The 12191-nt window shown below is 38.5% G+C and overlaps 4 protein-coding genes across 6 annotated transcripts in view; 2 read left to right on the top strand and 2 right to left on the bottom strand.

Annotated features, from left to right (window-relative positions):
* LOC111464540 (chromatin assembly factor 1 subunit A) overlaps positions 1-3245 on the bottom strand; it is a 9545-nt gene extending 6300 nt beyond the window's left edge. For both annotated transcript variants that reach the window (XM_023108777.1, XM_023108776.1), the window contains exons 1-4: positions 2855-3245; positions 2586-2730; positions 1383-1478; positions 198-274 (exon numbers count right to left, since the gene is read on the bottom strand). In XM_023108777.1, the coding sequence (XP_022964545.1) occupies positions 198-274; positions 1383-1478; positions 2586-2730; positions 2855-3022 (486 nt within the window). In that variant the 5' untranslated portion in view covers positions 3023-3245. The remainder of the gene's footprint in view (positions 1-197; positions 275-1382; positions 1479-2585; positions 2731-2854) is intronic.
* Positions 3246-4157: 912 nt separating this feature from the next.
* On the bottom strand, positions 4158-6349 carry LOC111464418. 2 transcript variants are annotated; one of them, XM_023108618.1, is made up of 2 exons: positions 6095-6349; positions 4158-4835 (listed from the first exon to the last, which is right to left on the bottom strand). In XM_023108618.1, exons 1-2 carry the CDS (start codon positions 6177-6179, stop codon positions 4231-4233), a joined length of 690 nt encoding a protein of 229 aa, XP_022964386.1. In that variant the 5' UTR covers positions 6180-6349; the 3' UTR covers positions 4158-4230. The 2 variants fall into 2 exon arrangements, with proteins under 2 accessions (XP_022964386.1, XP_022964387.1); XM_023108619.1 differs by having other exon boundaries at positions 4158-4854; positions 6095-6180.
* Positions 6350-7320: 971 nt separating this feature from the next.
* LOC111464422 (10 kDa chaperonin 1, chloroplastic-like) lies at positions 7321-10753 on the top strand. The gene is made up of 7 exons (XM_023108622.1): positions 7321-7547; positions 7639-7697; positions 7848-7898; positions 9420-9485; positions 9597-9644; positions 9768-9797; positions 10472-10753. The coding sequence occupies exons 1-7, from the start codon at positions 7469-7471 to the stop codon at positions 10538-10540; spliced, it is 402 nt and encodes a 133-aa protein (XP_022964390.1). The 5' UTR covers positions 7321-7468; the 3' UTR covers positions 10541-10753.
* A 702-nt stretch (positions 10754-11455) lies between these two features.
* On the top strand, positions 11456-12068 carry LOC111464420 (putative invertase inhibitor). The gene has a single exon (XM_023108621.1). It carries the CDS (start codon positions 11504-11506, stop codon positions 12059-12061), a length of 558 nt encoding a protein of 185 aa, XP_022964389.1. The 5' UTR covers positions 11456-11503; the 3' UTR covers positions 12062-12068.
* The last annotated feature ends 123 nt before the right edge of the window (positions 12069-12191 follow it).

Genomic DNA, 12191 nt, shown 5'->3' with positions numbered 1-12191 from the left:
TTTTTTTTTTTTTTTTTTTTTTTTTTTTTTTTTTTTTTTTTTTTTTTTTTTTTTTTTTTTTTTTTGTAAATTTCATACATCAATGAACAGTTTCTTATATAAAAAAAAAATTGTATTGTATGTGTAAAGGAAAATAGACATAAAGAGAAAAATCAAAGATACAAAATATTAAAAAAAATATGAACAGCAAGTCATACCAAAGGCATCTGATCTATCTCTGGATCATTCTCATGTTCGACTACCCAATTGACTGCAGCCTCCAGACTTGCATTTCCTAATATGAGAGAAACGAATGCTTGTTAATTAATAGATACAGAAATGATAGTTATATTAAATTGAATATCCCAATATTATGCATGAAAATGGTCTACATAACTGATGGATGAGATGAGGCGGAAAAAGAACCAAAATAAAGCACTACTAATGCTTTGAGGAGCATGCTTAGGCCCTTTTCAAGAAGAACTTACCATGCACAGTTTTGTAATTATCAGTTAGCTCTTGTTCTTTTAGATTGGAGTCATATTTTTCGTTAGTACAAAACTCCTTTTAGGACTGGTTTTTTTGTATGCCCGTGTATATACTTTTATCTCTCTCAAAAAAAGTGGGCTTCTTATCAAAAGATCCATAAGGAAGTAATAGGAACATAGAAGTATAAAATATCTTCACTTTGGTTACAATTTTTCCAATCAGGAAAGATAATTTGATTCCATAATCCTTTTACTTCTACATGAGCGGATTGATTCTCTCTTTTTAGTGAGAAACTTAACTTTATTAGAGACTTTTTTTTTTTTGACAATGATAAGTGTCTGGGCCAGCTTGTATGCACAACTCAACTAATCTCACTGAACAACCGCTCGACCCAACTTCATTTGATTGACATGAAACACAAATAAAAAAAATGAAGTAATACAAATTAAAGAATACAGACAGATCATCCAAAAAAAAAATATATCAGCACACCTCAACCAGTCATAACTACGATGACGACGACAACAACAAAAAAGTGACAGTGATTCACGCTCCCACTACAAGCATACAAACGACCCTAAATGGAGTAGTTACAAAAAGCTACTCCAAATCGTATTACTTATGTTGGAAGAATATTGCAAAAGGAGGTTCATAAAACATTCCAGTAAGAGTCGACTATCAGATATTAGTTTACTAGAGAGTTCCAATAAGTCGACTATCAATACTTCAGTTTTGAAGAAATAATATTGCATGGGTTGTACACAAAATCTCCAAGCATATGACCATATTAAATTACCACAAAAAAAAAAAAAAAAGAAAAAAGATTCTTATGTTAGGCTATATTGAATCATTTAACAGGAAATTTGAAATGAAAATAAAAAGAAACTTGCATTCCAACTTTATAAACATCTCACCAGAATAATAAAGTGCACGGGTTGCTCGTGCTGTTGGGAAACCCATAGCTTCAAGTTCCTCCAATATACTCTTGTTCACCTCTGGCACAACCATTTCTGGATACAAATGAAATAATAGTAATAATAGTACGTTACTAGTTCACTCCAGGGGAAAAAAGTACCAGTAACCCAATAGAAAGACAACAAATATGCAGCTTGATTGCACACATGGCCTCTCATACCAATTTCTCCTTGCATAACACTAGGTTTTTTAGTTAGATGTCCTTTTTCATGATAGACCATCGTATGTAAAAGGATAGCTTCATAGAAAATTTTTCATGCATGGTGCCGACTGACTTGAAGGTACATGGTCTGGGGGTAAACTAATTTGAGAGATATACAGAGAAGAGAGGGAGATGATGGTGGTGGTGTGAACAAAGGTGTCTTGTTTTTATTTTTATATTAGATACAACTTCATTGATCAAATGAAATGCACCGCAGAAGTGGGAAGAAAAAGTAAGCTGTTGGGCATCTAAGTTCTTAGGTTGGTAAGTCAAATCAATTAGCATATTTATCGTTTAACTTCATGTTCACTAGGTTCGCTGTTAAGGCTAGATTTGTACGCAACGCTTATGAATGAAAACCTATAAAAAATGATGTTAGTGAGGTCATATTCAGTTTCTTCCTTTGATTGATAAACCCCCAAGGTGTTTTTCACTGAGTTTTACATTATTTTGTCTTAGAGCTTCTTTCTTAGGTCCATGAATGGCAGGAACTAAGAAGGAAGGAAAGAAGCGTTGGTGATCAAGAACCCACCAAGGGAAAATACTACAGAAAGGAACAATTTAACATTACAACCTAAGAACTTACGTTGCCTAATAAGGATGTCCACCGAACAAAGAAAATAAGTAATTTCTGAGATACCATTGGATAGTGAATGAAAAGGTGACTTCGGGACTCATTGTCCTGTTTTTGCCCATGAAATAGCAAGTTGGAGACAGTGTAACTGAGACGTTTTTTCTCAATAACTTGAACTCTAGAACTGGCATTGTCAAAATGGATATCCATCAGACAGCCACAAACCTTTACACCATTTAACCTTAGACACTAATTGTCAAGACCTGGGTCCGTTTCAGCAAATATGTTCTTTCTTTAACATCAAGCACACAATTCATTGATGAGTGCAAAGTTAAAGAACTGATTATAGCAAGACTTGTTCTATACCTTCAGACTTGCTAGCACTTGCATCCCCACCATCTTCTGACTCCGCAGCTACCTTCGGGGCCTCCAAGCTTATTGGTTTTGCAGCCTCCAAAGTCTTATCAGTAAACTCAGTGTGGCCAGTCCTTTTCGTGTGCAAATCACTTTCCTACTCCACCAAATACCACAAAAGATTCAAAATACGTGTTTCTACTAAACACAATTACAGATTCCAGCAAAGCACGCAAATGAATTAGATATAAAATCCAAAGAAACTGCCTCGGAATTCATACCGTCTTGGATCGGCAGGGCTTGCCGCAAGCAGTGCAGATGAGATTAAGCACAGCTTCAGTGGACTCAGAGAAGTTGGAATGAGAAGTGAGTTCAGCGTGTTCTTGAGCTTCTTCTACGGATCTCAAAAGAGCGCCACAATCCCCGCACTTGAGCGATAGGCCAGCCATTGATGCCAAATTGTTCGATTTGAATTACAGAATTCGAATCGAAAATTGATGCTGCAAATCGGCGGATTGTTCCTCCTACCTCTCGATCCGTGTGATTTTTCGGTTGCTTGTCCCAAAGAAAATGCGAAAAAATTGGCTGAGAACTGAATTTTGATCCTTGCCGTAAACTGCACCGCCCGCTAACTCATCCAACTTCGTAATTGCATTTTCTATTCGTTTTGGGTAAATCACATTTATTCACGTCCTTATGCAATTAATAAAAATATCCGATTTTTGCATTTTTTTTTTAATCCTTTTACAATTTTAATTATATCCTTAAAAAACTTTTAATAAAATCTTTAAAATTTTATTCTAAAAAAATTCTTCAATTTTCAAAAAAACCATTAATACCATGCATTCAACAAAAAGTAAAAAAATGCACAAAGCTCGGACTCACTTCTAACTACACCTTCCATGCTTACAATTTTTTTATTCGATATTTGACGATTCTATTAACATGGCTAAGTTCAGGGCATGACTCTGATACCATATTAGTTGATATTTGAGGATTCTATTAAAGTTTAGGGCATAACTCTGATACCATGTTAGGAATCACGACTCTTCATATTGGTATAATATTATCCAGCATAAGCTCTCGTGACTTTACTTTGGACTTCCCAAGAGACCTCGTACCAATAGAAATAGTATTCCTCGCTTATAAACCTATGATCTTCCACTAAATTAACCAATATGGGACTCTCAAGATATTCGTAATCAGTTGATATTTGAAAAATATATTAGTTATAGAATATATCTTAGATATTAGTAATCAGTTAATATTTTTCTCTTTATGATTTGATTGATAGTATTAATCGGTATGAAGATTGAACCTTCGATCCCAATTCTATTTCTGGTTTCATTAAGTAATAATATTTTCAAATCTATTCACATTTTTGAGTGGTAGATATTGTCATATTATGAATGAACGTGTCAAGATCACAATGTTGGATGGTTGAAAAGTACGACTATGACACTCGGCTCCATAAATTTAATGGACGTCTCTACTTAGGGTCATGTACTCTTCGGTTTGCAGTTCAGACTGATTTCTTAGGACTACTACTCGAATCGTTTTGATATTCAAGTATTCATTTGACAATACTCTTTCAGATCGGCTCTTGACTCTTATATTTCAATATGAAACAAAATTTTCAGTCATCAATCCCTACTTTTTACATCACCGTGAATGAAATAGAACAAATCTTGGAAGAGATGATAAAAAAGATCATAACAATGGCAACATTGTTCCAAAAAGCTCCATTGGAGTGAGCTCTACTGCATTCAACGCTGCTTCCACTGAAGCATCCTCTCTTTTGTTTGATCCCCAAGCCATGATTTTCAAGAACAAATGTTGAATTTGTCTTCCCACTACTGAACAAAACACACCACAAGAATGGCCCTTTATGGACCCCAACCATTCCTACCCCTACCTCTGTATGAGATTTGTTCCACAATAGGGATAGCGTTTTCTTGTCGGGAATGAGCGCTCGAGAGAAGGCCTCTGTTGGCTCGAGATATTCAGGTTGACAAGCTACAATGTGACTGGTTATCGTGTCGAAAGTTGGCAGCTCGACACCGCAATCTGGAGCGAAGACTTCTGTGAAGTTGTCTGAGGATGGATTGCAATTGACTGTGTTGTTGCTTGTGCAGTTTCCTTTGCAGAAGTTGGCAAATTGTAACGCTATGCACCCGAGACCTGCACTGTCGCTTAGACGAGAGAGCTTTGCAGCGGTTCGGTTTCTGTTGATGATGTCGACAAGATCGTTAGCTGGGTTTCCTGTAGAGTGAAGAACAAACTGAATAACCTATAAAATCCATCCAGCCAAAAGAAGAATGAAATGGAAATGTTTCTGTAACAGCCCAAGTTCATACATTACGTATTATCGTCGTCTACTAAAAAAGAAAGAGGTGCCCACACCCTTATAAGGAATGTTTCGTTCTCCTCTCCAATCGATGTGGGATCTCACACTCCAACTCCAACTCCCATCCCATAATGCCAAAACAAAGCTTCCAAAAAAAAATCATTATCTCGAAAGGGCATCGGCATCATGCCCCGCTCCACCCTCCTACTCATTGAAGCTTAAGCCCACTGCTAGTAGAATTTTCTCTCATGGGCTTCCCTCCTAGGTTTTAAAACACGTCTGCTAGAAGGCTTTCTCGCTAGCAGTTATTCCTCTCTCCAATCGATGTGGGATCTCACAATCCACTCTCCTTCGAGGTCCTGCGTCCTCGCTGACACGCCACTTGGTGTCCACCCTCCTTCGGGGCTCAACGTCCTCTCACTTATTCCTCTCTCCAATCGATGTGGGATCTCACAATCCACTCTCATTCGAGGTCCAGCGTCCTCGCTGACACGCCACTTGGTGTCCACCCTCCTTCAGGGCTCAACATCCTCTCACTTATTCCTCTGTCCAATCGATGTGGGATCTCACAATCCACTCTCCTTCGAGGTCCAGCGTCCTCGCTGACACACCACTTGGTGTCCACCCCCCTTCAGGGCTCAACGTCCTCTCCAACCGTTTGAGCATCAATTCCTTCAATCGATATAGGATGTCACATCAATTCCTTCAAGAAATGAAAACTATAATCACAATGTTAGATGAACACGACTCTCCACAGTGATATGATATGGTCTACTTTAAGCATAAGCTCTCATGGCTTTGCTTTGAGCTTCCCAAAAGACCTCATACCAATAGAGATAGTATTCCTCGATTATAACCCACGATCATTCCCTAAATTAGTCCACGTGCCGCTTTCATCCACCAACACACACAACTATGTTATTCATTAGGAAGCAACAACCTGAATTTGCCAAACAAAGACCAAATAATTCAAACATTACGCCTCCGGTTGCACGTACCTAGACTAATCTCACGGGCAACTGCCCAACCCTACGACCACTCTCAACAAGCTTGAATACAAACAACAAAACACACCACCATTCACAAAACAGATGAATCACAACCTCAAACAAATCAAAACCCATCACATTGTCAGATTCAGGCAAGAAAAAGGAAAATCAAGCAATAATCATACCATGGTACTTGGAGGAAACAAGAACAGCAAGCAAAACAGAACAGAAACCAAAGCAATTGAGCAAACAGAGCTTCTTCATCATCATTGCCACAAACAATAACTGTACAAAGAAAAGGAAGAAAAAGGGGGTTTGCTTTACAGTGGAAGGGGAAAGAAATGTGGCAGTGGGGAAGAAAAGAAAACCCTAGTTGGGAAAAAAGGGTGCGATGGGGAGTCAAAATTGAGCAAGAAAAAAGGAAGCGAAGGGATTTATTGATCAAATTGTTGCAGAGGTTGTCGGACAGGACGAGTAAAATTTTCTTTTTTAAAATTAGTATTTTTAAAAATACAAAAACATTTTTATTAAATTAGCTACCGCAGCTATTAATAATAGGAGTGTACGTGGTCTAGGTTGGGATGGGAGTTGCGTTCTTTTTCGGATCCCACTGCTAAACATAAGGGATAGGGGGAAGGTGACCGGGCATAAGGGATAGGGGAAGGTAACCGGGCCTATCATATCAAAAGGGTTGTCGAAAGAGAACTCAAAAAGGGATAGGGGGAAGGTGATCGGGCCTATCATATCAAAAGGGTTGTCAAAAGAGAACTCAAACTGAGACCGGGGGAGCACACCCTCATTGGACCATATTCAATGGGGATGTCAGGCTTATGTACGTACACGTACTTTCAGAGGGGATCTTCGAGTCGCGTCTCAACCATTTCAGTTTGTATAATGCACCTTTCGGTTGTGGCCTGCCCTGGGAGTTAGCTTGGATTAGATTTTTGGGACAGAGCACATACCTCAGACCCCCCAGAACCACAGGGGCCAACCTCCAAGCTTTTCATGAGCACCGGTGCAAGTAAAATAAGAGAGGATCACGTCTTAGGTATTCAAATCAGAATGGAAATTTTTTTGTAAATCCCCGAGAGGAGGTGGGCTTTCCTATGGTAGTCCCGCGGCGGCCTCAAGGAATAATTGCAGTGTCCACCTGAATGAAGGAGAGTCTTCGGACTAGCATCAGTACTACTGTGGCATACCCATTAATACGGAAAAAATTTTAATATATTTTATTTTTCTCGTGTTAAGGTTTTGCCCATGAACCCGAAACCGAATCAATTCAATTCGGGTTCAGAAAAATGAACCCAACCCTCCTACCCGAAATGCTAATCCAACCCAACCCAATCCTTATGGTTCGGGTTGGTTTGGTCCGAGTTGTCGGGTTGAATGTACACCGCTATTATTAATACTATTTTCTTTATGGAACATTCTAGACGCACTATCATCATAACATACACATCAGCTCGAAACCCATCTTCCACTGGTACGGTTCTCCGAACGCCGGTTCTGCAGCACTTACCGGAGCTCACTTACCGCCGTTTAGCTCACAACCTTTATCCATGGCGTCAATGTTCTTGACTGTGAACCCCTTTGTAAACAAAATAGATTCACGCACTTTCTTGAATCAGAGAATGCAGAGTAATTCCTTATCTTCTTCCCTTATCTCTACCCCAATTCCAGTTTCTTCTTTCTTTCGTCGTTGATTTTTGTTCGCATTGATTCTGTGTAGGCACTCGTAGAACTTCCCTTCAAGTCCGCGCTGTATCCAAGAAATTGGAACCCGCCAAGGTCTGTAACTCTTCTCCCATTTTCAGGGGTTTCTATTGAGATTTGAATTGAAACCTTGCAGATTTTGGCTTCGATTTTTCGATTAGTGGTCTGGTTTGAGTTAATGGCGTTATGTTTAATGGCTTTGCGTTTGTAACTGTGGCTCTGTAGGTTGTTCCACAAGGGGATAGAGTCCTCATTCGGCTCGAGGAGCTTCCTGAGGTATGAACTTTGCCATGTTCTTCAATCATTTTTTGCTTTCGTGTTCTTATGTGATATCTTGTTCAAGTTCCTGAAAGGATGAAATGAAATAGGACTTTGTAGCTTCCATTATATCCTTCATGTCATAACTTAAACAACCATGGTAGTGGCATTAATTTGGAAATGCATTGTTTGGTGAGGGCTACCGGATCGGGGAATCCTAAATAAGCTCGAGTCAGTGTGTTAGTGGTCATTGAGGAATACTTTGGCTTAGAAGGTGGTTCCCCCTTCTCACGTAAAAGCGATTAGAATTCGAACATGCTGTGTTTTACTGGGAAGGATTGAACCATGGGAACGAATCTATAGAGCCATCACCTTCTTTGCCCAGTCCTCAAACCTTTTCACAATTACAGTTCACTGTACCCTTTACCTCGTAAACTTAATAAAGTTGCTTGCTGGTCTTTCCATCATCCAATCTACAACAAGGAATGTACTTTGTTTTTTTTCAAACAGAGTAAAGGGTCTTTTGGGGAATGTTACACTCATGAACACTTAAACTTTTGAACTTTAAATAGCTGAGTGACTTAATTTTCAAGTCTCTTTATCATGAACTTTCACAGTGATTTGTGCCATAGCTTAATTTTGATATTTAGTTCCCTTCGTTGGCATTTCAAATTGCATAAGGAACTTAGAATCTAGATAGTTCTATGTGTCAACGACATTGTATTATTATAACAGCTCAAATCCACTGCTAACAGATATTGTCCTCTTTAGGCTTTCTCTTTCGAGCTTCCCCTCAAGGTTTTAAAATGCGTCTTTCAGAGTTATGCAACTAAATTGGTACTCATCTAGATACTTTTCTTTCCGTTGCTCCTACCGATTGAATGGTCTGGTGAAGTGTTCGGATTGCAGCGACGTGGGTGATTCGCTACCCACGACGTCACGAGAAGTCCACTGAACCTTATCATTTAGAGGAAGGAGAAGTCATAACCAGGTTTCTGTAGGTGAACCTGCGGAAGGATCATTGTCAATGCCTAAACATTAAACGACTCGTGTACGCGTTTTAAAACCTTGAGGGAAAGGCCAAAAGGGAAAACTCAAAGAGGACAATATCTGCTCGCGGTGGGCTTGAGCTGTTAAAAATGGTATCAGAGCCAGATATCGAGGGTGTGCTAAGGAGGATGCTGGCCCTCAAGAGGGGTGGATTGTGAGGTCCCACGTCGGTTGGAGAGAAGAATGAAACATTCCTTATAAGGGTGTAGAAAAACCTCGCCTTATCGGTTGGGAGCTAGAAACCTCTCCCTAGCAGATAAGGGCTCTCTCTCTAGTAGACGCGTTTTAAAAACCTTGAGGGAAAGCTCAAAGAGGATAATATTTACTAGCGGTTGGCTTGGGGCGTTACAATTATGTTCGGTTAGAATCTTTCTTTGACAGAATGAATTGACCAAGAGCACAAGTTCGGGAGTCTACTTTCCTAATGACTAATTATAATGTTCCTTCTCAACTGAGTTCGTTAAAGAGTTTAATCATTTTATGTCACAGAAATCAGCAGGAGGAGTTCTATTGCCCAAGTCAGCCGTTAAATTCGAGCGTTATCTTTCGGGAGAGGTAAGCAAAACTCCTTCCTTTTTCGATAAGATGGGAAATGGATCGAAGCTTCTTACTTCTCTTCGTGTTTGTTTACGCTCTTTCTACTGCTGAATTTGCATCCTTTTTCAGATCCTCTCTACAGGTGCTGATGCTGGGGAATTGGGGCAAGGAAAGAAGGTTTGGATTCAACTTTCTGTTGATTTTCTAATGATATTGTTGAATTCTGCAACATTTTGCCTACAGTTCTCAACTTTTCTCGAAAACAAAATGTTTGCTTCAACCTTTTTTTTTGTGGTACAGGTTCTTTTCTCAGACATAAGTGCTTATGAGGTAAGTCACATTAATTTGAAGATTTCTTGTTCATTTCAGCAGTTATACTAAAGAAGTTTCGTAGTAGTGTTCATGATTTTCCTTTTGAAACTAGTAGTTACCGTAGAACGTTACGTTTAACAAAAGTACAAAGACCAAATCAAGCCTTTAACTACAAGTGATATCCCACGTCTGTTGGAGGGGGGAACGAAGTATTCTTTATATAGGGTGTAGAAATCTCTTCTTAGTAGACGTGTTTTAAAACCATGAGGCTGACGTCGATATGTAATGGGCCAAAGCAAACAATATCTGCTAGTAGTGGGTTTGGGCCGTTACAAATGTATCAGAGTCGGGCATCGAGCGATGTCCAGTGAGGATGCAGGGCCTTCAAGGAGGTGGATTGTGAGATCTCACGTTGGAGAGGGGAACGAAACATTCCTTATAAGGGTGTGAAAACTTCTTCCTAGTAGACGTTTTGTAAAACCGTGAGACTGACAGCGACACGTAACGGGCCAATGCGGATGGGCTGTTACATAAAGCTTCTTCAAGAACAAAATAAAAAACACTTATATTAGGCTCACAACCCAAAGACATCGAACAATATTTCCAGTATTAGTTAAATTAGGACAGCATTTTGTCTTGCATATGGCTGCTTTTCTGTATGGATTTGAACAGTTGCATGAACAATTTCACAGGTGGATTTAGGCACAGATGCAAAGCATGTCTTCTGCAAAGCAAGTGATTTAGTGGCTGTTGTTGAGTAAGTGTCAGAAAGCAATCTGGTTTGTTTCCTGGCTATCAATGTAGTTGCATCTTGAAGCCTCTGATTCAGTTCTTTTGATATCTATTTCACTCTGTTCTGCCATTTCTGCTGTGCCCTCTTTCTCAACATTTCTTGACCATTGAAAGGTGTTGGAAGGTAAATGTTTTATTAGTTCAAACTAGAATTAATAGTTTAATTAATTCGTTAATGCATATATCATCAAGTCCACCGTTGGTAGATATTGTTTTTTTTTTTTTTTTGCTTTTCCTTTTGTGTTTTCCCACGGCTACTAGGGAGAGATTTCCTCACTCTTATAAAGAATTCTTCGTTCTTCTCTCCAGTCGATATGGGATCGCACAATCCACTTCCCTTCGGAGGACACTGGCACTCATTCCTCTCACCAATGGATTGAGAGATTCTACATCGATTGGTGAAAGGAACGAGTGTCAGCGAGGATATTGGGCTCCGAAGGAGGTGGATTGTGAGATCCTACGTCGATTGAAGAAGGAACGAAACATTCTTCATAAGGGTGTGGAAACTTCTCCTTAGTAGACTCGTTTTAAAAATCTTGAAGGGAATCTCGAAAGGAAAAGCTCCAAAGAGGACAAAATACTGTTGATTTTAAATAAATTAAATATATATTTATTTATTATAATTATGATAATTTTTAAAATTAAGTTTGATTAATTAATTGAGTTTATTCAAAATAAAATAAATTAATATAAAAAATTTAGTTTATATAAATAAATAATAGGTTTTTAGTTTTCATAATTAGTTCTAATAAAAAATACATTGTAATTTCCACCCATGAACAAATAATTTAATCATATAATAATTTTAAAAAAGAAAATCCTATTTTCTTTATTATTATTATTATTATTGTTATTTAAAAGTCTCCAACATTGTAATTTCCATCTATAAAAACACCTTTGATAGAGCAAACAAAACAAAGAAACAAACACCAATGGCCATATCTCCTTTCTCCCTTTTCATCCTCTCCATCTTTTTCTTCTCCAATTTTCTCATCACACGATCCGTCTCCAACACCGACACGCCTCTAATCCACAAAACTTGCAACAAAATCGTACGTCAAGATCCGAACGTCTCCTTTAACTTTTGCTTAACATCTCTACAATTTGCCATAAAGCATAGCTATTATGTTGATCTTCGTCGTCTCGGTCTCCTCTCCATAGGCTTGGTTTGCAGCAATGTAACCAACACGTACCACTTCATCACAGAGTTAATAAGAAACAAGAACCTTGATTCATCTATTAAGTTATGTTTAGTCGATTGCTTGGAGCTTTATTCTGATGCAATCTCGACAGTGAAATTAGCCATGAGGAATTACAGGCTGAGGCGATATAACGATGCTAACGTTGCGATCAGTGCAGTAATGGATGCGGCAGAGACGTGTGAGAATGGGTTCAAGGAGAAGAAAGTAAATTCACCATTGAAGAAGAGAGATGAAGATGTTTTTGAATTGGGAGCCATTGTTCTTGCTATTATGAGTATGCTTCATTGAGCTATTATTTTTATTGTAATAAAAAGTTCAATTTTATGTATTTTTTTTTTAATTTTTCTCTTAATAATTTATTTTAATTAGGTTTTAGTCTCTTTCTATGATAAAAAAAAAGGGGGGGGGGGGGGGAAAA

The sequence above is a fragment of the Cucurbita moschata genome, unplaced genomic scaffold (assembly GCF_002738365.1).
Source record: "Cucurbita moschata cultivar Rifu unplaced genomic scaffold, Cmos_1.0 Cmo_Scf00030, whole genome shotgun sequence".
NCBI lineage: Eukaryota > Viridiplantae > Streptophyta > Magnoliopsida > Cucurbitales > Cucurbitaceae > Cucurbita > Cucurbita moschata.
This window is presented reverse-complemented; position numbering and strand designations above follow the sequence as displayed.

Coding starts and splice junctions, on each gene's coding strand:
- LOC111464420 (XM_023108621.1), top strand. CDS start 11,504: ATGGCCATATCTCCTTTCTCCCTTTTCATCCTCTCCATCTTTTTCTTC.
- LOC111464418 (XM_023108618.1), bottom strand. CDS start 6,179: ATGATGATGAAGAAGCTCTGTTTGCTCAATTGCTTTGGTTTCTGTTCT. Junction 4,836..6,094: donor TGTTTCCTCCAAGTACCATG/GTATGATTATTG, acceptor TTCACTCTACAG/GAAACCCAGCTAACGATCTT.
- LOC111464422 (XM_023108622.1), top strand. CDS start 7,469: ATGGCGTCAATGTTCTTGACTGTGAACCCCTTTGTAAACAAAATAGAT. Junction 7,698..7,847: donor AGAAATTGGAACCCGCCAAG/GTCTGTAACTCT, acceptor GTGGCTCTGTAG/GTTGTTCCACAAGGGGATAG. Junction 9,798..10,471: donor CAGACATAAGTGCTTATGAG/GTAAGTCACATT, acceptor ACAATTTCACAG/GTGGATTTAGGCACAGATGC.